Source organism: Cynocephalus volans, chromosome 15, assembly GCF_027409185.1.
Source record: "Cynocephalus volans isolate mCynVol1 chromosome 15, mCynVol1.pri, whole genome shotgun sequence".
NCBI lineage: Eukaryota > Metazoa > Chordata > Mammalia > Dermoptera > Cynocephalidae > Cynocephalus > Cynocephalus volans.
Genome location: NC_084474.1, coordinates 84,214,705 through 84,239,384, shown reverse-complemented (window position 1 = coordinate 84,239,384; position 24,680 = coordinate 84,214,705). Strand labels below are relative to the sequence as shown.

General features: G+C 43.2%; 1 protein-coding gene across 1 annotated transcript in view; it reads left to right on the top strand.

Annotated features, from left to right (window-relative positions):
* The first annotated feature begins 13,922 nt into the window (after positions 1-13,922).
* ADCY8 (adenylate cyclase 8) overlaps positions 13,923-24,680 on the top strand; it is a 253,284-nt gene continuing 242,526 nt past the window's right edge. The window contains exon 1 of the mRNA XM_063079734.1: positions 13,923-14,879. Within this exon, the coding sequence (XP_062935804.1) occupies positions 13,923-14,879 (957 nt within the window). The remainder of the gene's footprint in view (positions 14,880-24,680) is intronic.

Genomic DNA, 24,680 nt, shown 5'->3' with positions numbered 1-24,680 from the left:
CAGGACTCTCCTTCCTTGGAAAGCACTGTTAATGATAGTGATAGTTCTGGTTGGTTTGTTATGTTTGAACAGTAGAATGAGTGAATAAATGGATGAATGATTAAATAACTACAAGAATATTGAAGAACTCTGGATGCCTTTAAACACTCAGCCAGCCCTGGTTATTATTTGATATTTGGCCATTTGATATTTGGCTTAACTGCTTTCTAAGGAAGCACTAACTTGACGTATGTACAGGACTAATTCAGTCTTTTAGTGACTAAATAAATTAATGAAAGAAAACAAATGCTTTGGACACTAATGGATTAAGTGCCAGAGGTGTGGAGTTCTAGTTTTAATTTGCAGCTTGACCAAAGTCTGTTAGCCTTTTCCTCTCGCGTGTCTGAGAGGATTTGGCTAGCTAATTGGGGTGGGGAAGAAAAAGGTCTACACACACACACACACACACACACACACATACACACACGCACACATATGCACACATGTGTTTGTGAGCATGCATATATACAGTATCCAACAATTATTTCTGAAATGTCACCAGAGTTTAAAGACCTATAAGTCATCAGTGCCATCCAGCAGGTGTTCAGGATAGTGATTTGCCTGGTGCTCTGCTATCTTGGAGGTTGTAATGTCTGAGAGTTAGGATTCAGGGCCATTTGTATGTAGGAACTTCCTCACCTCCACCTAAACTTAAATTTCGGTCCCACCAGTAGATAGTGATATTGAGCAGGTCACTTAATCTTTCCAAAACTCAATTTCTATAACTTTGGCAATCAATAGCATCAGGGCTATAATAATAATAACAGCAGCAGTTTACATGCATTGGGCACCAATGTGCATGCCTTATCCTATTTAACTCTCTCTCTCTCTCTCTCTCTCTCACACACACACACACACACACACACACTCACACACACACACACTGCCTATTAACTAGTGAGATTATCCTATTTGCAGATAAGGAAGCTGAAGCACAGAGAACAGAACTAACATGCCTAGAGCTGCAATTAAGCCAAGCTGAACTCAGGTCTGTCTGATTCCAGAGCTGGAGCTCTTATTCTAATTCTACACATCAATTTTTTTAAAAAAAGGATAATAGTGCTGCAAGTCAAAATTTGTGAATGTCTTAATTGAGAATAGATTTATGAAAAGCTAGGAAAATGTAAAGGAAAATTTCCCCAAGAATACTATAAACTGTTGAAGACAGGAACCACGTTGCATTTATCTGAGTGTTCCCTGACATAAGCAGGTGATTCTGCTGCCATACCCCTGTAGCCACATTGGGTACCATGAGACCACGCCTGCCAGACCAAAGATGGTGCCTGGAGGTAAAAGCTCCTGATCTACGCTACCAATCAATTTATTTCTCACTTCTGGGAAGGAGGAAGCTGAATGGGAGGTCCCAGGGACTCAGAAGCCTTGGATCTGAGTTATATTAATGACTGTAACCTGGAGAAAAGGTCAGTAACTCCTGCTGCTGAATTCCTCAGAGATGCCCTGGCTTTTATCCTTCCCAGGTTTCATTGCTCATCTCTTCCTATTACTCAGTGAACTTCCTCAATTTCCTACTGTGAAATTCCACCCTTCCCACTGTTATTGGCTTAACTCTCTGGAGTCTTTTTCTATAGTTCACAACCAAAAGAACCTTAACTAATAAAATGAATTAATATTTGTATGGGAAGGTGCTATGGACTAAATGTTTATGTCCCACCAAAATTCACATATTGCAGCCCTAATTTCCAATATGATAGCATTAAGAGACGGGGCCTTTAGCAGATAGTTAGGTCAGGAGGGTGGATCTCTTACAAATGGGATTAGTATCTCTGTAAGAAGACACACAAAAGAGATAATGTCTCTCTCTCTCCGCCATGTGGGGATACAGCAAACCAAGACACCTGCAAACCAGAAGGAGGACCCTTACCAAGAACCTGACTGTGCTGATACCCTGATCTCTAACTTCTCAGCCTTCAGAACTGGGAGAAATGAATGTTGTTAAAGTCGCCCAGTCTGTGGTATTTTGTCACTGTAGCCCAAACTGACTAAGACAAAGGATATGAGTAGCTATGAGAAATTTAGGGGGTATAGAGATACTCATTAGAGTAGGGAGAATAAAGGAGAAAAGAAAAATAACCAGCCTGTACCAGTGATCCTCGATCCTCAAACTTTAGAGTGCATAAGAATCCTTTAACACTGGGTTCAGCAAAACAGTCAGCAGGTTTTGTAAACAAAGTTTTATTGATATACAGCCCCACCCATTCATTGACCATTTACGTATTTTCCATGACCGCTTCGTGCTTTTCCACAAAGGGAGGAGGAAATCATTCCCTTCCCCAGCCAGAACAAAATACTCTTGCAGACATTCAGCCTGACTATTGCACAGATCCACCTTTCTCTCCTGAACTCCCTCATTCCAGAATAAGTGGAAGTTTGCTTTACCTTTGCAGAAACAAAAGTTAATCTAAGCTATTTTTTTCTTAGTAACAGAAACAGATGGAGGGAGAGAAGGGGGGAAGGAAGGAAGGAAGGAAGGAATTAAGGGAGAGAGGGAAGGAGGGAGGAAAAGATTAGTCTTCCCCAAAACATTGTGTCTGAAAAGAAAGTAACCGCTGGAAGTTTCATTTACAGAACTCTGACCAGCTACAGAATGAATACTTACCTGTGCCAAAAACTTCACAGTGTCTCATTTGTATCTTAGACACATTTTAGGATAGGTATTATTATTTGCAATCTACAGATGAGAACATTGAGGTGGAAAGAAGTTCTGCAGCCAAGGTCACAGAACTGTCAAACGAAAGAGTCAGGATCCATAGCCAGATTTGACTTCTGGACTGTGTTCATCCCACTCAGATCAATTTACAGCAATCCCACAATGAGTAGACGTGGGTTCCAGTGTGGGCTTTGTCACTAGTTGTTGTCATGATTATGGGAAATTCTTTTAACCTCTCTGAGTCTCAGTTACCTCACCTATAAAATGAAAGGATATGAGTCCCTAAGATCCCGTCCTGCTGTGAGTCAGTGGCTTAATTATAACCACACATACTCTATTTCTTAGAATATGACACCATTATTTTATGCATTACTAAAAAATTTAAAATGCAGCTAATTAAACTGTAAAACAATTTTCATTTTAATTTTATACTTATTGGAAAATATTTTATACTTATTGGAAAATATTCCAATATTCCAAAATATTGGAATAACTAGGTAAATATCTTATCATAAATCACACAGGTATATCGGTAAAAAGAAAAATATAAGTGGTAAAAATTGGGAAATATATTCCCCAAACTTTCAAAGTGGTACTCTTCTGAATAGCTTTGTAACTCAGAATCATCGGTTTCCATATTTTTCAGAAAATATTATCTTCTATGCCATCAAGAGCTTTGCATCATTTGATTCCTTAAAATAGTGTTTGCAATTGTCTTCTGGATGTTCTTCCAAGCAGCTCACTCACATTCTTCAAGTTTTAATTTGAGCCCTTTCTGGATTTTACCAGACGATGTCAACAGAAGACCTTTTAGACAACCTCATGAAGATGCAACATCAAATGGTAGATCTGTGGTCCTTTCTCAATTTGAGGGCCCAGGAAAAAGAGCTTTCCTATACTGAGACCCCACAAAGTCATCACTGCACTCCATGTCATCTCACCACGGGAACTCTCAGACAATTCTGGTGGGGTCTTAGGCTCTGGGCACATGAAGAACTCTGTCAAAGCCTGCCTTGGAGGCCTCAGCCTCACTAGGAACTCTGCTTTGTTTATGATGACCTCCTTCTGGGTTCCATAGCCATCATGTCTGAACACTATGTATTGGCAACCCTCCTGGGATATGTAAGGAGTACACTCGAATCTAATTAATCAATCTAATAGTGTGCACACTCGTAAAGAGTAACCACAGCTTAAATGAAGACAAAAGAGCACCAGATGTCCCCTTTGATTGTAACTCAGGCTACTTTGTCTCATCCCTCCCTGTTCTTTCTTTCCTGGCCTGACTCTTCCCAACCCCCATTGATTTCTATCATACACCTCAGTGTCTTTTCTCCCGGATTTGGTGGCAAGTACATGACTTTAAAGCCTCTGCTAATACTGGGTCCCATTCCTGAATCATCCAAATATGCCGCCTTGTGAGCTTTATGAAACTTGGTTTTCTTATCTGCACTGTGGGGATGATGATATCTACCTTGCAGGATTATTTTGCAGGTTAAATAGAGTATAGTATTTGGAAGTGCTAGGTTTACACTGAATAACTGCAGTTTACCCTCCTTTCTTTTCTCCCTTTTGCCTCTCTCTGTCTTTCCTTCTATTCCTCTTTCCTTTTTATATTTTGTTCTTTTCAAACCCTGTTTCATCTTGCTATTCATGACTCTATTAAAATAAAAATTACCATAGGAACCACACAAGACTTCTTCTTCCTATATAAAATAAACATAAAGAAATGCTTTTTCTGCCATTCTGACTAGCGTGTAACTGAAGGTGGTTGTGGCTGTTGCTATGGTCTTTTGCTTTTTGTTTTAAGAAACTTACAGCTTACTGGGGCCATCAGACTGTATGTTAGTTATCTATTGCAGCATAGCAAATAACCCTAAAACTTAGGGGCTTAAACAAATATCTATTATCTAATAACGTATATGAGTCAGAAATTTAAGAGCAGGTTAATTGGGTGATTCTGGTTTAGAGTCTCTCATGAGGTTGCAGTTAAGCTCTCAGCTAGAACTGCAGTCATCTGAAGGCTTGACTGGGGCTGGGAAATTCACTTCCAAGATTATTCCCTCAAATGGTTCCCTGCTGGCCATTGATGTGAGTCTTCAGCTCCTTGACACATGGGCTTCTCTAAAAGGCTGCCTGAGCATCCAGCATGGTTGCTGGCTTCCCCAAGCTTGAGCACTTCAAGAGAGACCAAGAGATAAGTCACAATATCTTTATGACCTAGCCTTGTAAGTGACATACCACCATTTCTATTGCACTCTATTGGCCACACAGACTAATCATAATACAGTGTTAAAGGAGACTATGCAAGGTCATAAGCACCATGAAGTGAGGGGTCATGGGGGATCACCTTGGAGTCTGGTCACCATGGTCAGACAAAGGAGGTGACGGGATAGGGCTGGGATATAGATGTATGGTTTGATAAGCAAGGAGTTAGTAGGGTCTGTAAGAAAATCTCCTTTGCGCATCCTAGATCCAGCTTCCACATGCTTCTTTGTATCAGATCTGTTGCTTGCTGGGAAGGTGGTCCCAGGTCCTGGCTTAGGGGTAAGCATGAGACAAAGTCATGGCCAATAAGATATTTGTGAAGGTTTTCTATGGACTTCTGAAAAGATTTTTTTTTTTTCACGTCTGATGAGAAGGTGGCACTCCAGAGGAACTGTTAGCTGTGTTCCTACCTCTACTTTTACCTTTATGTGGAAAGAGAGAATGAATGCTTAGGGAAACTGAAACTATCTTGTGGCAGAGGAAAAGGTCAAAAGAATTCTAGAGTTGCTAGGACAAATCTCCTGCTATATCTAGCTTCCTGAACCAAACCAGTAAATCCCTACATCCACACTTCTTTTTGTGTGAGAAAAACAAACTTCTGTTTGTTTAAGCCACTCTTACTTGGGTTTTCCCAATATCTATAGCCAAAAGCATTTCTAACTTAGACAGACATCTAATCCAGATATGGGAGGCCAGGAAAAGTTTCTTGGAGAAAGTGACATTCATGCTAAGAGCAGAAGGATGAGTGGGAAGAGAGTTCCAGGCAAAGGGAACAGCAAATCCATAGATTCTGAAAAATGACAGAGCAATACATACGTGGAGAACTAAATGAAGGTGAGTATGGCTGAAGCACTGAGAGCAAGATGGGTAGAAGATGAGATGAGGCTGGAGGGAGGAGCAATAGCCACTCCTAGAGATATCTGTTTTCCATTTTAAGGAACTTGAGGGCAAAGCAGAGTCTCTGCAATGTTTTAAGCAAGAGAGTGACATGATCAGCTGGGGGGAGAGGGGGTGAGAGTTGTTCTCTGATAGTTATAAAGTTTCAGTTATGCAGGATTTGGGAGGGCAGTTCTGGGGACCTGTTGCCCAACGATGTGCATGTGGTTGACAATAGTGTGCTATACACTTGGAAATTGTTGGGAGGGTGAATTTTATGTTATGTGTTTTGTTTTGTTTTTCCACAGTTGAAAAAAGAAAAAGAGTGGCATGATCATATTTTTAATTTAGGATGAGCACAGCAGTGGAAGAAAAGAAGCAGAATACAGCTGGAGAGACATGTTTGGAGTCTGATTGAAATCATCTAGGTGAGAGAGGACAGTAGCTAAAAATAAGAAAATTGCAGTGGAGTTAGAGGAAACAGATGAAAGTTGTGAACTAGTTTGTCAGTAGTCAACAGATCTTGTTTATTGAGTAAATGGGGTGGAGTGAGCTCTTACACATTGAGCGTTTGCTATGTGTGATGCACAGTATCAGGTGCATGTATTACCTTTAGTCTTCTCAAAACCTGGCAAAATTTTCACTTTTCAACATATCATGAAAGTTTAAAGCTGTTAAATACTTGCTCAAGTTCACAGAGATAGCACATTAAAAATCAGAACTTTCTGACTAAAAATTGACTCATTTCACTAAACCATCGATTTAGTTAAACATGATATTCAATGATTCCAATAAGGATCTCAGGGCTACACCACTGCCTTCTAAACATTTTTTTTTTTTTTTTTGCTGCAATACACACTAAGAAATCCACTTTACATTGTTTCCTAGACACAGTATAAAATAGGTGTGTGTGTGTGTGTGTGTACTTCATGCTATCCAAATGTATTTGATTCATAATTAGATAGAGTTCAAATACCAAGTTGGATAGTGAGAAATACCATGCCAAGCCAAACTTTATGTTTTATGAGTTTCAGATAATGTAGTATCAAGAGTTTAATAAAGTATTTTTCTGAAATTTTGTCTATTTTTCTTAAGTTCTTGACTTCAGAGAGGAAGAATTTGTATATTAAATAATGCCTTAGTCTAGAGTAACAAAACAATAAATATCTTTATGGTTCTATATTACTCTTTCACTTTTTTATTTTTTAAATGCTAATTTGACCCACAAAGTTGATTTCACAATCCCATAAGTCAATGGAGCTCACACTGTAAAAAAAGCTGATCTGGGAGGATGTTGTACATTTTGCATATGTTAATACCACTTTGAAATATTAATTTATGAAATTTACTCTGTGTGCCCCCCTTTTTCCTTTTTCTCACTCAGTCTTTCCACAATCACTTTCAGAAAGAAGGAGCAGAAAGCGAAAGTAATCTTTCCATTTTTCCAGGTTTTGTTTTTCCCAAATCATAATTGCAAGAGAGAACTTAAGGATTTTAGAGGTGCAAGAAGTGACAAGGTGCAAGGAAGAACAGGAGCATACAGGAAAAAATCAGATGAGCTTGAAAAACAAGGATTTCTACTCCCAAACTGGTGAGAGGGAGAGAGTCTGTGCATCCTAAATAATGGCTTCCTGGTAGTGCCCTAGAGAAGGCACAGGACCCTAAGGTGGAAGGGCAATGTGCTATTTCATATACATGGGCCCACAGGCCGACCTGTAAGAAGACTCTCCTGTCTATGTGTTGAAAGGAAGCAATTCAGAGTGCTGCTGGACCCATAGGGTAGGACCATGTGGGTAGAACCAAACAATGCCTCAGTGGTGAAGCTTGTGAATGAACAGCCAGAGACCAGAGGGCAAACATGTACAGGCATGCGCCCTTACACACACACACACACACACACACACACACACACACACACACACACACACACACACACACACACACACACCCCTAGACACTGCTTAAGATCCTAGAACTGTAACATCTTCCTAGAATTAAGACTGTACAGATAAAAGCCCCAAGAAGGATGTGTGTTAAATGTCTCACCATTGGGTGGAAACAGAAATGCATTAATTTTGAAAAGGAAAGAGATATGTTTCTTTCACACTAAATTAATGAACGAAGATTCATATATACAACTACATCAATGCATATAAATACATTTTCATTATAATGTTATCTTATAAAGCGCTAGCTTAAATATTCTACATAAATCCCAAAGGTATCCAGTGGGAAACATTAATAGGGTGAAATATTTTTTAAAATAAGAAATTTTTTATGATATTAAAATAGCAATCAAATAGTTTTTTTTAAGACAATAGGGGGAAATGATCTGCTTTATTTCCACTGGTTCTGCTCATTTTGTCCCAAGACTTTGTATGTGTGTACAATTACAAAGCAGGTCTTAAACCATGGCCAAAAGAAGGTTTGGTGACATGGGTGAATGAGCTGGATACCCATTTATTTTGTCTCTCATTATTACTTTTCTTGCTACTTCTTTTAAGTAGCTTTTTAGTCATTTCTCCATTGGGGTGTGTGTGTGTGTGTGTGTGTGTGTGTGTGTGTGTGTGTGTGTGTGTGTGTGTGTGTGTGTGTGTGTTCTTGTCATTTTAGATTTTAATAAGTAAAGTCTTAATTAGTGGTGTCACAGATAGCTTATCCTCTAGTTAAACCAGAGACAAAAGGATCACCTTTTAAGAAGAAGAAAATGTTTCAACTCTATTTCCCTTGAAGGTTTCTTCCTATGACTCACCTGACCCTTGATGAGCTCCGCCTCTCTTGTCTCAGAATTGTTTTCCCATGGATGAGATGCTCTTCTCCTTCCAAGCAACAGAATCTAATTTAAACTAGTTCCTGTGAAGATCCAAAATGTCTACAAAGTTTTTTTTTTCCTGCATTTTTCAAGGCAGAGAAAATATAAGATAGGAGTTAAATAAACATCTTGTTTTCTGTATTATGCGTTATATTGCTTTTCAGATGAAATGTGAGTGCAAAGTTTTTAATTTATAGATCTTTTCATGAGTTAGTCCTACTTATCATAGACAATGACTTTTCTGGAAGTTCTGCTAAAGCAGCAATGTCTTTGATATTTCCTAAGGTCCTCACTTCCAGGCAAGGCAGGCATGTAATTTTCCTTTAAGGATTTCTGACTTTGAAAGCTGCCTTGTCACAAACACTCTCCTTCCCTTTGGAAACAGTATCTCTCTGGTTTCAGGTCCCCTTCCTGAACTGAATCCATCTTTTCTTTTACGTGTGAATATTTAATATGTCTTCAGTAAGTGTCAGGGTTTCTGTGGGCATTTTGCAAAGAGCATGGCTCTTATAATATTTAAATTCATGTATTAATATAATCAACCTAGGAAGTCAAAGGTGCATCGGGGGGCGGGAGGGGTGAACAAATTTACTCTTCTTAAATATATCTGTAATTGTGGCCAATGGTATGCAGCAACATTACAAAACAAATATGTTATTTTCCAATGAGGCAAGAGGATGTTTTCTGCACCACTAAACCACCCAAACGAAATAAAGTAGAAATCCAATATGTGAATGTCTGGGGGGGGGGGGTTTGTTTGTTTTTTTAACAAATTGTAGAAATAGTGTCTGGCTTTAACTGAGCCAAAATTCCTGGACCCTCCATCCTAACAAGAATGAGTTCTGCTGCCTTCATCTGTCATTCGGACTCATCCTAAGAGATTTCTCAAAGTCTAAATATCTCAGAAGTTTTTAGTTTAATTCGCCTTTGGAAAGGCAAAATATATTTGACATTTTCATTTCTATCAGTCCTATTTAAATGAGTCATTCACTGCTTATTACAGCATTTTTATTAAGCATGTGGATGCTGGATTTATATAATCCAAATTTAATCACTAGAATTCTGCTATCGATTAATCATGAGATCCCAAGCAAGGCACTTAGCCATGTGAAGCCTCAGTACTTGATATCCTAGTCAATGAAATGGGAATAATAAAAACAAAGAAGGACCTAACTTATAGAATTGCTGGAATGAAAAAGAGGTATTCGTATAAGATCTAAAGGGAAAGTCTGACACTTAGGTGCTTCACAAATTGTTGCTAACCTTATTACAATCTCTATGTAAACTACAGTTGCTAGAAGATAGGGGATATGGGCCCAAGGGAAATCAGTCCTCCCCTTCAAAGAGCTCACTGTACTGTGGGGAGAAATGATAGACACATAAGCAAATGGGGTATAGCCAGTACCTGCAGCAAGGACCATGCAATAAGTACCCAGAATAGATCACTGGACAACAGAGAAGGGAGTCATGGATTCTCTCTGGGGATACTGGGAAATGCTTCACGCAGTGACAACATTGCCCAGGCTTTGAAGGATGAGGTGAGTAGTGTTTCAAAGGAGGAAAAGTGGGGGGAGGATTCCAAGAGAGGAAATCTGTGTATAAAAAGACTCTGAGTTGTCAAAATACAGTCCCTGAATCACAGTAGATACCCCGTCTTAATAAATCTGCAGGGAATGAATGAAAGCATGATAAGAGTTCTATCATAGCTTTAACACAGTGTTTTGACTTCTCTTTTTTAAGTGATAGTCAATCATTTGGTGGTTTGCATATTTCCAAAAACCTCTCAATATTTGTGCTGAGCCAATGCTGTCATTCAAAAAATGTTTTTTGGGCTGAATGGCACTGTGTCTTCCCAATAGGAAGAATAGCATTTGAATCTAATTGTGTTATTCATCTTCTTATTTTAAAACAACCTATGGTCACACCCCTACAGCAAAGGAACATTCAGAGTCAGTGGAACAAATGTGATGTTTTCTCCCTGATCCATTAGCTTCAACCTCTGAGTTCATGAAATTCTTTGCGTTTCTTTCTGTAGCATGCTGCACTCATTCATCAGCCTGAGTCATATTATCTGATTGGGTCCAATCTCCCCCTCCTTGGCCTGCCTCCTTTTGCTGCTGAATAAATCATCCTGGGAGATGTCCAGGTTGGAGAAAGATTTAAAGATTTTCGTAGGAAAGTTCCATCTGCATTCAACCCCTCATTTATTCAGTCTGAGTCTTCAGGCCCCCAAGGAGAAAGAATTGAGAAAATAAAGAGGCATCTTCCACTGCCAAGTTTGCTAATATGGTCATTAGCACAGATGACTTGGGGCAATGCCGCCAGAGAGAGGACACAGTGCCCCACACATCCTGGCTCACGGTGTACGAGAAAACCCTCCCAACTCTCTGCCCTGTCTGGGCTCTCTCCTCAAGTCAAGAGACTTATTATCCACCCCAGGAGGGGTCACCAGGCTGATAAGTCCAAAGCATTCAGGAAGGGAGAAGCGAGCAGCGTTTCTTTCTCAGGAATGTAATTTCTGGCATTATTTCATTAAGACATGGATAACTGCAAACCTGAGTTTTCTGAGATGTTTTACCCTTAACTTCTAGGCCTGGAGGACAGGTCAGCTGCTCTAGGAGATCTTTGCAGTTAACAAATAAGGTTAAAAATACAATGGACTTTCTTTCACTTTAAAATTGAGTATTTACTTTAGTTCCCTTTCTTGAGGGATGGTAAAATGCAACTCTAAAGGACTGGAATTAAAGGAGTATTTTCCAGAGTGTGTATCACATTCCAGAAATCTTCTGGAGGGGGGTGTGGGGGTGGATAGTAGAGGATCCTTTCCTCTCCTTTCTGGGATTCTCTGTGTAAGGCAGGTGAACTGCTCTGGGTTTAAACTGAAGCCCATATGCATGGAGAGGAATTAAAAAGCAAATAATTAAATCCCGTGTTTCTGGGACACAGTCGACATAAATAACCCTGGAGATAGTGTCTGTGACAGGGGACATCGGAAGCTATTCTTACTTCGGGCAGGCAGGGGGGAAGAGAGTTTCTCTTCCAGAGAAGGGAGAACCGCAGGCCCAGGAGGGACTGCGGGGGCGGCGAGGGGAGGCGGTGGCCTGGGCTTTCTTGGGACGCCACCGGGAGCCGCGACAGCTCCCCGGGCCTGACGTCATTGACCGTCAGCTGACTGCTCGGGGCCCGGGCTCCACTGGCTACAGCCGCATCGCGGTGGCGGAGGTGATGGCCACTAGGGCTCTGCCACCTGCAGCCGGGCTGGGGACTGCGACGGCAGCACTCGCCCTGCGGTCCCGGCACCTGGGTACCCCGCTCCGCCCCGCGTGGGCGCTGCCATTCGATCCGCCGCCAGCGCTGCCCCGGGCTGTGTCTGCGACCGCTCGGCGAGCCCGGGCGGGCGGGCGGACCTCGTGGGCTCCCGGGAGCCCCTAGCCATGCCTCTCCCAGCGTCCTCCTCCTCGACCCCGACTGTAAACTGGGGGAGCTTAGTGTGCCAGGCACACAGGGGACGCCTGGCCGCCCCCTCAGCCCCTCCGGAGCCAGCGGTTCTCCCCGCTCTGGGAGGGCTTTTTTTTTTTTTTTTTTTTTTTTTTTTTCCTTTTAGGCGCAAAGTTGGCTCTGCCCAAAGATGCCCGGGCGGGGAGCGCGGGAAAGAGACCCTCGATTCCGTCACGCTGGGCTCTTCAAGGCCGTGGGCAAAGCGGCCTACGAGTCCTGGCCCCGCACCTGCCCAGGACAGGAGCCAGTGCCTAAAAAAGGCACAGCGGAGGGACCGGCCGGCGCGGCCCGCTGGAACGCCGGAGAGCAGCCCCGGGGAGCCGGCGGCGCCCGCCTCCGCCCCAGCCCCCCGCGGTGGTCCCCTCCCGCGCCGGCCCGCGCGCGCGGCCGCCCCCAAGACCCGGGCGTCCCGGCTCGATCCGGGGGCCAGGTCGCGCCGCCACCGCCCCTCCCCCGGCCACGGGGGCGTGGCTTGGCGCGGAGGCGGGTTTAAGTCTCCGCGGGCGTCCGAGCGCTCTGACAGGTCTCCAAATTCCTCCCAGTCGCGGGGAGCCCGCAGCGCGCTTCGGCGCTCCGGGTGGCACGCGGCGCGTCCCTGGATCCGGAGGCGTCTCTGCCGACCTCCCCGCAGCCTCGGGCCTCTCTTCTCGCCCAAACCTTGCAAGCGCCGCACCCGCCGAGCTTCGGTTCTCAGCCTCGGGGATCCGCACCGGTGTCTTCTCTTCGTTTTCAGAGCTGCTGGCTTTGGGGCCCTCCCCGCTTTTTCCTTCCCCCTCCGGCCGCTCCTCCTAGCTCCGAGCCAAATGGACTCCAAAGAGCGAAGCGAAGGGGACGGAGACTGTGCGCTGCGACCCCTCGGAAGCGCAGCCGGAAGCGTTGTCCTCGTCTCATAGCCGAAGTCGGGACCCCGGAGCTAGCACCCCCGTGCACCCCTCCCGGAGGAATGCTTCCGGCCGGAGCCGGGGCTGAGCTGTCAGTCCTCGCCCTGGAAGTGGCTACAGTCAGGAGCCAGCCGAGGAGGGACTATCCGCACACCCCCTGCTCCAAATGAACTGCTGGGCGACTTGTCAGGGGCTGAGGCCACCACCTTTCCAACCCTCCCGCGGGGCGCGCCGCCACCTCGCCGTCCCCCACTCCTCCCCCTTCATTACCCCCGCCCCCAGCTCCGCCCCGGCTCCCCATCCCGGCGCAGTGGAGTTCTCCGAAGGGCGATGATTCCAGCCACAGCTGCTAACTTCGCACCCACAGCCGCCGCCGGTCAGCGCCGGCCAGACCCGCTGCAGCCGCCAAGCCGTGGGCGTCCAGAGCCCAGTGCCGCAGCCAGGACCCGCCCGACGCGCAGCAGAAGCTCGGCGCCCGGGAGCCTGGGCGCCTCTTGGAGAGCAAAGGCTGCGCCAAGACGCTGAGCCTAAAACCAGCAAAGGAGCCCGAGCCGGGGAAGGGGGCTGCGTGGCTCAGAGCACAGCGACTTCTGCCGCGGACAGATAGCCACCTTCGCCGCTGCGTACCCAAGCTGCGCCGCTTGGCGGGAGGGCGGCGCGCAAGTGCGCAGGGGTCTGCTGCAATCTTCCAGGCGCCCTTTGCCCCGCGCGCGCTATGACCTGACTCCCGGGGGCCCCCTGCCCAGGGCTCCTGCAACCGGGGCGGCCGAGGATAGAACGGCTCGCTGCAAGGCTGATACCAGGCAGCCTTCGGGTCTTTGGGAGCCCCCTCCCCCACCTGCCTCCCCCGGGTTCTGCGCCTCCCTCCCTGAGGCCCGGCGCCATGGAGCTCTCCGATGTGCGCTGCCTTAGCGGCAGCGAGGAACTCTACACCATCCACCCGACGCCCCCGGCCGGCGACGGCGAGAGCGGCTCCCGGCCGCAGCGGCTGCTGTGGCAGACGGCGGTGCGGCACATCACCGAGCAGCGCTTCATTCACGGGCACCGGGGCGGCGGCGGCGGGAGCAGAGGCTCCGGCAAAGCCTCGAACCCTGCGGGCGGCGGCACTAACCGCCACTCGTCGCAGCTGTCCGGCGACTCGGCGCTGCCGCTCTACTCTCTGGGCCCCGGCGAGCGAGCGCACAGCACCGGCGGCACCAAAGTCTTCCCGGAACGCAGCGGGAGCGGTAGTGCCAGCGGCAGCGGGGGCGGGGGCGACCTGGGCTTCCTGCACCTTGACTGTGCCCCGAGCAACTCGGATTTTTTCCTCAATGGAGGCTACAGCTACCGAGGAGTCATTTTTCCCACCCTGCGCAACTCCTTCAAGTCTCGGGATCTGGAACGCCTCTACCAGCGCTATTTCCTGGGCCAGAGGCGCAAGTCGGAGGTGGTGATGAACGTGCTGGACGTGCTGACCAAGCTCACCCTCTTGGTCCTCCACTTGAGCCTGGCCTCGGCCCCCATGGACCCGCTCAAGGGCATCCTGCTGGGCTTCTTCACTGGCATCGAGGTGGTGATCTGCGCCCTGGTGGTGGTCAGGAAGGATACCACCTCGCACACGTACCTGCAGTACAGTGGCGTGGTCACCTGGGTGGCCATGACCACCCAGATCCTGGCAGCAGGCCTTGGCTATGGGCTCCTGGGAGATGGCATAGGCTATGTGCTCTTCACACTCTTCGCCACCTACAGCATGCTTCCACTGCCGCTCACCTGGGCCATCCTGGCCGGCCTGGGCACCTCACTGCTGCAGGTGATCCTCCAGGTGGTCATCCCCCGGTTGGCGGTCATTTCCATCAACCAGGTAACTCCTGCCTGCCTTGCTCTCCCCCCACCCACCCCGACTCCCCTGGGTTATTTTTCAAATAGCTTCCAGAGAGACAGGGTTGCCTCACTTTCTTTGATACCCCCTCCCCCAGCTAGGCACAATGTCAGGAGGCCTTTGGTGTTAGTGGGATGGTATCTCTCTCTTAGAGGAAGTGGAACTAAATGACCTCTGAAAGTTTCTACCAACTCTCCCCTTCTACTCTGATTCTGTGAGTAATTCTTCTCTGACATCAGCTAAGAAATTGTCTTTTTTCTGCTGCACACACATGCACACAACACAGGGTCTGCAGTCCCTGGAGAAGGAGACAGGAGCAGAGGAAAAGCACGCAGATTTAGAAGGTGACCCATTCCTTAACTGCTTTACTCATAAGAGTCACAGCAGGGTATTGCAAGGACTCTGGAATTCAGAGTTGGGTTTCTGTGTATCTCCATGCCACAAATCCTCAGTTCTTGAAGAAATCAATATTTGATAAACACATACTAACTCCCAGTGCCGACTCCCGTACGTATGTTATCTCACCCAATCCTCCAAACAATCCTATGACACAGGTTTTATTTGTGAATTTTTTATTGCCTTGAAGAACTAAGATAATATCTTCTCTTATTACAGGATCCAACCATACCAACCATAGTGCTTTGAATAAATAAACCTCAGGAATTGAGGGATGACAGGTTTATTGACAAAGAAAGCAAGTTTTGATTAATTGAAAAGGGCATTTTGATGTAGGTGGTTTGGAATATTTAGGTGGAATATCACTCTTTTAAGTTTCTTTCTCCTGCTTCCCTCTTTATTTCTGTCCTTCCTCATTAAATGTGGATTTGTTTATATGAACAAAGTTTATATTGTCTATGATTCTATTGCTTAAATTTATTCAAACCAATAGATAATTAATGACCTGGCACTTTCTTTACCAAATGTCTTGTAGTTAACAGGAGAGTAAATTTGTGGACTTCTCAAAAATGGGGGAAACATATCAACTAAAGTGTTTTCAAATAGAAGTTGATGTGAAGTGCTTGGACAGGGGGCTACTTTGCGTGTACCTGCTCTGTCCTCTCATTTTTCCTGTATGAAAAGCTTAAAACTCCTCTTCCTTGTTGTTGAATTTGAATAGATTGTTCTTAGAATAAACAAGCACAACACCACTGAAAATTGCTCATGACTTTTAGATTGCTAGCACCTTTCAAGTGCTTTACCCATCATTGACTTCTGGGGCATCTGGTTGATTTGGGAGCCTGTCTCTTTTCTGATGGCTCTATATCTGTTTGCTCAGGTTACTTATCTGGTTGGCTGCTTTTACAGTGCTTTTTGAAATCTGTCTGGGTAAAGCAAAGAGTATATAAAGTACATGGTTGTGATTATCAGGCATGAAATGGAGCAATGAGAACCTCTGTGAGTAAGGTCTGATAAGATGAACTTTTCATTATTCAAGACAATAATGAATGCTTCCCCAATGTCATCATGAACCTTTAACACCCACATACAATAAAGTCTCAATTTGGGAAGGGGAGTCATATTCTTTGTTTGGGATTACGTAAATTTATATAATGTGTTAACCATGTTTCTCAATCCTGTTTGCACATGGATCTTCATGCCAATACATCAAAATCTACTTTCTTCCGAGGTCTCTCCTTCATTTTTGCATTTTCTTTATTAAATACTTAGACATCGGCAGATCTTTTCTTTCCTCTCTTGCCCCTCTTCCCCTTTCCCTTCTCACCCTCTTCTTTTCCCTTCTCTTTTTTTAATCTAACTCAATATGAGTTGTTTTCATAATTTATCATAGGTATATGATCATGTGCAGAAAATTCCATTTATTATAACCCACTGCTTTTGATGCGTAGTCTTTCTTGGTGCACATTACTAAAAGACTTCATCAAATAAGGTTGAAATAGTATTTAGAATAACACATCCTAAGTGGCAAATTATGATTATTTTCAAATTTCTAAGTATAGAGATATTTTTCTTGCCAAATGAATTCAGAAAGTAAATTTTGGCTCCATGTTTGTTTTATACTCTACTCGAATACTACCAGATGGGAGAAGATTAAAAATAACCCCCAAATGTCTTCCCACTCCCATCCTATCATAAATAATCCTCCACTATGAAAACTGAGGTCCTGATACAATTAGACCAAGCTCATTCAACTTTCTGTTTGAGGAGGAATTGTAGATAAACGATGGTTTCACAGGTTGAGTCACCTTTTACAGGACTCTGAAGGAACTAGAGCGCTCTCCCCTCAGTTTAGGTGCTGAAAGGTCCTTTAAACGTTTTCCTTTGGCGCCCTCTATGGGTTTAAGCTTCTTTCCCAGATCTTGCAGGTGGATGAAGTGCAGAATTAACCACTTTAAAAAAAAAAAAAAAAAATCAGTGATTTTTGAATAGGTACAGCTTAGTTTTCCATGTTTGGTCATATATATGGCATGCTTAAAACCTGCTAATGACCTCTTAAAGCAGCTGTAGTAAAAGCCTACCTCCTCACCACAGCCGGCTAGATCCTCTGAGCTGGTTGCTACTTCTCTCTCTAATCATATTTCCTTCTCTTGTCCTCCTTAGTCCCCAGGTACACTGTCCACTCGCCTGTCTTTCAAATGTTCCAAGATCTTTCCTACTTCTGGGTCTTCGCACCTGCTACCTCGAGCAGTTTTTTCCATGACTGGCACGTTACTGTCATTCTAGTCGCTCAAATGCCACTTTCTCTAGTACGTGACTTGTTTTATGTTCCCCAGAGCACATACATTATCTGGAATTATCTTATTTCTTTATATTTACCGTGTCTATCCTCCACGCTCCCACAAGTATATAACACCAGTGGGCAGTGGTATGTCTATCGTATTTATCGCTTCATCTTCAGCACCTAGAAAAATACCATGCACATAGTAGACACTCCACAGTCACTGAATGAATAAGGCTATTCACCATAGGCAATAGTATAAACTATCCAAGTCCCCTGATGTGGTGTTGTTGAAAGCTTTCTCCACAAACACATGTAAACACACACATACATGCACACACACGTGTATACACACACACAAGTAAGTCATATGTGCATCAGGCGGTCTTTTACACATAAAAATCTTTTGGAGAAGTCAAAACACAGCAATAATCCTTTATATTTTCACCATATGTTACATGTAACTAAGCATATGTGCATTGTCACCTCTAATGATGGTACCTTCCTTCATTTTTATTTCAGAAAAGAAAGACAGATTCTTAGAAACTTTAAAGGGATATCCTGAGGATCAGGAGCCTAGAAAGTGGGGAAGGCAGGATTCAGACCCTGAATCTTTTCTTCAGAAACCCTTTAGGGTCATCCTTCTAAACATAAATTATTTGAAATTGCTTAAGAGTGAGAAGTTACTGTTCCACTGCTCAAGAGACTAATACCGTGTATAGCACATGAATGAACATTTAACGAAAAAGCCAAAGGGAAATTATGAAAGAAAAATGCCTGAATTGCTGGGCATAGGCTTTTTGGAGATAGCTCCTCATCCTTCTCAGCTGGATACAAATCTGTCAACTGAAGGCCATAAACATTGGAATATCATTTTTCTCTACATTAATCTTAATCCCTTTAACAGGATGGCTCACATTTAATTTAATATTTTCAAGAATTAGGAAACTAAAATGAAAGTATAGAGTTGATGCGCTTTGGCAGCTGTTTCACTTCACTGAAAATGTCATTTTCAAAAGTGACAAACGAGCTAATGATTGTTTTCCTTTTACCCAAGCTATGAGAATCTGCTTCTCCTCTTTCCTTCCTGAAGGAAATTGCACCTGTGGTTTGACAGGGTAACAATCGCACTGCAACTGCAGACACCCCATATGAAGGCACAAAGCCCTGTGTTAAGTGGGATCACCATTCGCTTTCCACTGTGGATACAAGATGGCACTTAAAAAAGGCCACCAGGAGGTTTCTTAACATCAGAAAAGAGATGGTTTATGTTTTCTTCACTCAGTTAACCATCAGGCCAAAATCGTCAACTTCCCACCCCAACAAAGATTATCATCCAGGATAGATATGATCATTTATGTGTTTTTTGGGTCCAGGTGGCATTAGAAATATTGAGGAACTTTCAGAAGGCTCAAAGCCCGGCTCAAAGCCCAGTTCAAAGGGCTCCTTTTGTTTCACCCTGACAAAGCTCAGCTATGGGTCACACTAGGACTGCAGTTATTCCTCTCTCAAGAAGCCTCACCCAATTCAAGTTAAATCAGCTTCACGTATGTGATTCAAACCAGTGATAGAAACGCTATGTCCAGATTCTTTCTAAGACACTATTTTTTCCACATCGTAAACCAATTGTTTATCCTGCCAATTCAATTTATTCATAAAAAAATTCATTACAAAAATCATGTTATATATATAAAGAAAATATCAATGATAAGGTTATATTTGCTAGGTTCTTTCACAGGGTAGGTAAATTCTGAGCACTGTTGCTATAAGCTGCATTTTACTATATTTTAATTGCCAGTGACAATGATACGAGCTTCCAAGCATTTGAAACTTATCTCATTCTCATTCTTCAGCTCATTAATGAAAAGATGGTAGAAATCATTTTGTTATTGGAAAACTGAGAGGCGGCAATATTTAACCAGAAAAATTGCTGCATTATGCTTGCCTCTTGGGGATTCTAACATGTTACGGCTCGTAACTAATTAGTCTTTTATGCCTCTTGGTGAGGTAGATAAGCAGAAGTGTCAAAGTGGAGGTGATTTCTCCAAGATAAATCCACAATCAAAGGCAGCTAGGTATGCAAATCCAGGTTAGTTAGTGCTCAAGGTCGTGCTGTCAGATCTGAATTTCCCATGCAACATTCTCTTTCCTGTCTTACACACATTCTATGAAACAGTGGAGAGTAGAGCCAAAAATACTAATTAAATAACAATCCTTAAGCTTGGCTAGTAATGAGGTTACTGTTTTTCCTTTAAAAAATCCTTTTGGGGGAATGCATTTTTTGTACTGGGTAAGATAGTGGTGTATGGTTTGAGCTGGTTGTAGGAGGTGGTGGGAGGGGGTAACAGTCAGGCGAGAAGCAGACTTTATGTGTGACTTAAATATGCATCTCTGATCACTTAAATGAAGGATTGACTTCACAGTAAAGATAAAGCGAGTATAATGGGATTTCCAACATCTCCCTCCTCACTTATAAAATTTAAACATAAGTGTATAATATTATATGCTCTTTGTCTAGGTCTAAGGCTCTTTGTAGCTAACTCAAATCAAATAAAGGGAATCCTGTGACCACTTATGTACTGGCATGTATCTTAAATCATCCCAATTTGGTAGTTGGTATCAAGGTAAACACTCACTTCAGAACACATAAACATCCATTCCATAAGGATGACTGGGCTCCAATTTAACATACCTCACTAGTTATGCTGTGTGTTGTTTCAACCCCCAGATATCTCCATTTCTGTACATTTTCCTTTAGCAAATTCACATAGGCTTTAAAAGAAAATAATTGCAACATTCCAGCACGTCTGAGAAAAATGCCTTTCAAAAACATATTTGAGTGTCAGCCTTCCCAAGAGGTTCCTCTGAATACTGAGATATGGAAATATTGTTCTCTCTTACTTGTGAAAAATACCTAGAGAGTGTCTTTTTCATTCATTCTTTCCCTTTTCTCTTTTCTTCCTTCCTTCTTTTCTTTCTTTCTGTGTGTGTGTGTGTGTGTGTGTGTGTGTGTGTGTGTGTGTGTGTGTGTGTGTGTGTGTGTGTGTGTGTGTATGGGTGGGTGGGTGTGTGCCTGCACTGGTGGAGAATGGGTTTTGCAAGGGATGTTTTTAATGACTGCTGAAATGACCAATTAAACCCCTTCAGCCCTGGCCTGTAGAAATCTTTGCCCTAGAGTTACAAATAGGCTGGTGTCTGTGTAGTTAGAGAGAGTTGTAAAGTGATTGTGTGGTGTATGCATAATTCAAGATTGAATTATGAATTTGTTTTTCTTCATATCCAGTAATATCATCTGACTGGTTTCGGTGGGTCGGAGTGTAATTAGATGAGAGCTGAAAGACTGGGAGGACTTTGCTTCTGGAGCAGCTGATGCAATGTCATGCTAAGTAGGACAAATGCATTAGTCATATTTACACTTTGATGATTGATGGCGTTTTAAGAGCTCATCAAAAATAAGTGAAACCAAGCATTAAAAAAAAAAAGGCTTTTTTAGAAAAGTTTATTCCATATTCAGTGCTGCTAGCAACATGTAATCAGAGGACACTACTACAATCATGCTGATGTGACATTTCACTGTTGTCTAAATATTTCTTAGGATGCTAATTTATTCATTTCACAAGTGTGTCTATTTGAGTTGATCCTACATGTGTTTATTTCCAGAACATAGGAGACACTTACAAAATTGATCTCAAACCTTTCCGTTTACCAACAAATGGGCACAATATTGATTTTCTGAGAGACCAGTGGGCCCAGAAAACACAGTTGGACAACATATCAATTCACTTGACATATTGCTTCTGAGGCATATTTTTGGTTCTTTCTCTGGACTGAAATTAAAGTAACCAAATCTGAAGGTTGGCAGCAGCACTGAAGGTTGGAGAATTTCTGTGATACACAGGTTTGAACCTCAGTTAACAAGAGAATGGTTCATTTGCTTGGGGCTTGAGTAGAGGAATGCTGCTTTAGCCAGCCAGGATGGAGCAGGGGAAGCCAGTATAATCTGCCCTGTGCTTCCCCAGGAAATGTAATTGGATTTACACACACAAATTATATCATGTGAGTTTTGTTTATACAGGACTATTTTAAGAAGTCAGGTCACTTAAGCAGCACTTCGGAAACCAGCTTTTCTCACTGCAAGATTTTCACTGTCAGCCCTGTGGGGTAGAGGAGGAATGAAGCCAGACATTCTGAGGGAGGATGGGCCACATCCTGGTAGGAATAAAAGCCATTTTACCAGTGAATGTCACTATGTGACTGCCTTCTCAACAAACTGAGCTTATGACATATGTATTATCAGATAAACCTGCGTTTGCTTATTTCTTTGATATCTATGCATCAAACTCTAAATGGGCATGTCTATAATTTGATATTTGAATTTCATTTAGCTAGATCGTGCATACCTTGCACATTCATTAGTTACTTGGTTTTTTTTATCCCTTTCACTCCACTTCCTGCCTTGCATGCCTAAGCTCAGCTATTATTAATTGCAAAATTAACTCCCCCAAATCAGGAAATGATAGAGTTATACATGGTGAAGAAATAATCTAGATATGGAAATAAATCACATTAACATTTGGGGGTTTCTTTTTAAAGGAGTAAATTTTTAAAACTGCCATCTCTATATAAAGTGCATACCAGAGTAGAATTTTCACGTGAAAACAAACTATAACCACTTCATTTTGTAAACAACACAACCTCGTCCTATGTCAGCTTGTTTTCCACTTGACTGGAGTAAACCATTTCAGAATCTTTTCTTCCCTTGCATGTGCATGTGCGTGTGTGATTACATGCTGAATGTACATGATTTATTATAAAATAGAGACTACTAAGGATTAGGAAATGCCTGATCAAAATGCATTTCTTTAACTCAGAACATAAGGAGAAGAAACACAACATAAAAAAATCTAACAGAAAAGGATTGTCTTACTTCGTTTTATGCTGCTATAACAGAATACCTGAGATTGGGTAATTTAAAAGAACAGAAATTTATCTGGCTCATGGTTCTGATGGCTGGAAAAAGGGGCTGCACCTGGTAGGGGCCTTCTCGCTGCATCGTAATATGGCAGAGGGCATCACATGGGTGAGAGGGAACAAGAGATTGAACTCACAGCCTCAAGCCCTTTTATAATCAGTTTTAATCCTTTCATGAGGTTGGAGCCCTCATGACCTAAACACCTGCCATTAGTCCCTACCTCTCAACACTCTTGCATTGGGGATTAAGTTTCCAACAGATGTTTTTGGGGTGACACATTCAAACCATAGTAAAGACAAAAAAAAAGGAAGAAAAGAAACAAATAATAATAACTAACACCACTGGAAGGCCTGATAAGGGATGTATGAGGAATATGGTGACTGTCCTCAAATATTTGTAGTTCTGCCATGACCAAGAGACTGGTTATTTTATGTGGATCTCCCATGCGATGGAATAAAGACCAGTAGACAGACGTTATAGCAAAAGAGATTTTGGTTCAGTAGAAAGTGAGGCTTTGTAACAAATAGACGTGCCCTGGGGGCTGATTTTGAAATGATGAGCTCCCTGTCATGGGGATTCTTCAATGGAAAGTTGTACAACAATCCATCAGGAATGCCATAAAGGAGATTCCTTTCTAAGGAGATCTTTTACTCAAGGTCAGTGGAATACCCGTGACAGTATCTATAAGCCATAATAGTTGATTTCCATGCAGAATAAAAGGAGAAAGGCAAAGAGTAAAAGGCCAGAATGGTAAAGGGGTGAATGCCGACTGAATCCAGTGATTTTAGGAGCTCCTCTGGGATCCATGCCCAACAAGGCCTGATTATATTTTGAAGACCAGAATTGTGACATATGGCCACTCCATCAGCAAGAGAGAATGGCAGAAATAGGTTAGATTTTGCTGCCTCTCAAAAAATCAGGATTGCATTAGGAAGAAGGGGAGAACAGATATTGAGTAGTAAATTGTTCAACAAATATTTGTTGACTGCCTACTGAGTTCTAGGTCCTGGGACAGAGGTATGTACCAAACAGATAAGATTACTGCTCTAATGGAGCTTATCCTTTAGTAGATTTGGGGAGGGAATTTGTGACTCCTGTGCAGAGGTTGGGAGGTTTGTACCTGGCTCTTTCACCATGTCTGGAGTGCAGGATTCAGTAAATATTTTACATGAATGTAAGTCTTAGGCTGTCTTTTGTATAGGCCTCTAAAGTATGAAACATCAAAGCTGCAGTGGATTTCTTTTAGGAGTTGCATGACAGGAAAGGTCTCATATCAAAAGAAGGAGTGATGGGTATGGATCTTCCTTCCTGGTGAAGAGATTGTAAAAGGACTCTGGGGAAGGGCTAAGAGGTCACTTGTTTAACTATCATCATATCACAAACTGAATGCATCCCAAGCTTGGTGATCTGAAGACATTAGACCTGAAGCATTAGGGAGTGTGTGCCTCATGTTGGGGAAGGTCAGGCTGGTCTGCAGGTCTGGAAACTCCCAGTCTCTCTGTGTTCACAGTGACCCAGCTAGAAACTCAGGAGTTGCCCTGGGGCTTTAGACAACCCATCCCCACACATGTGTAGGCAAACAAGGAGCTTAGGCAAGGCTCGAGTCCTCTTCCTTGGTAAATTGCCACACCCTGTGTTTCCCTTTATTAGAGCAATGCCATAACATTTCCATGTGCCCACCAGACTCTGAGCCCCTTGAGATGAAGGAATGTGTATTACTCATCTTTGAGTCCCAAGCACCTAGTGCAACACCTGGCACATGGACTGCGATGAATACCACACTTTTACATGAATGGAATGAATGACTATCACAAGACCTTCTCCTTCCTCCCACCTCTCCCCTTCCCCCCCCCACACAGTCACAGTCATCAACAGGGAATGAGTTCAATACAGGCAGAAGTACGCCAGAAAATTATTCCTTGAAGTGCTTTGTGCAGAAAGCCACAAGCCGAGTTTTCGTTACATATATGCCAAATAAGTTATTAGATAATATGAATAAAAATTCAATGAATTATCCAGAGTATATAAGTAAAAAACATTGCAAAGTTATAGACCTGAATTATCTGTGGGTATTTGTCCATTCCTGAAAATTTTAAGTGGATCAGGCCCATCTACTCAAAATAGAGTCCAAGTA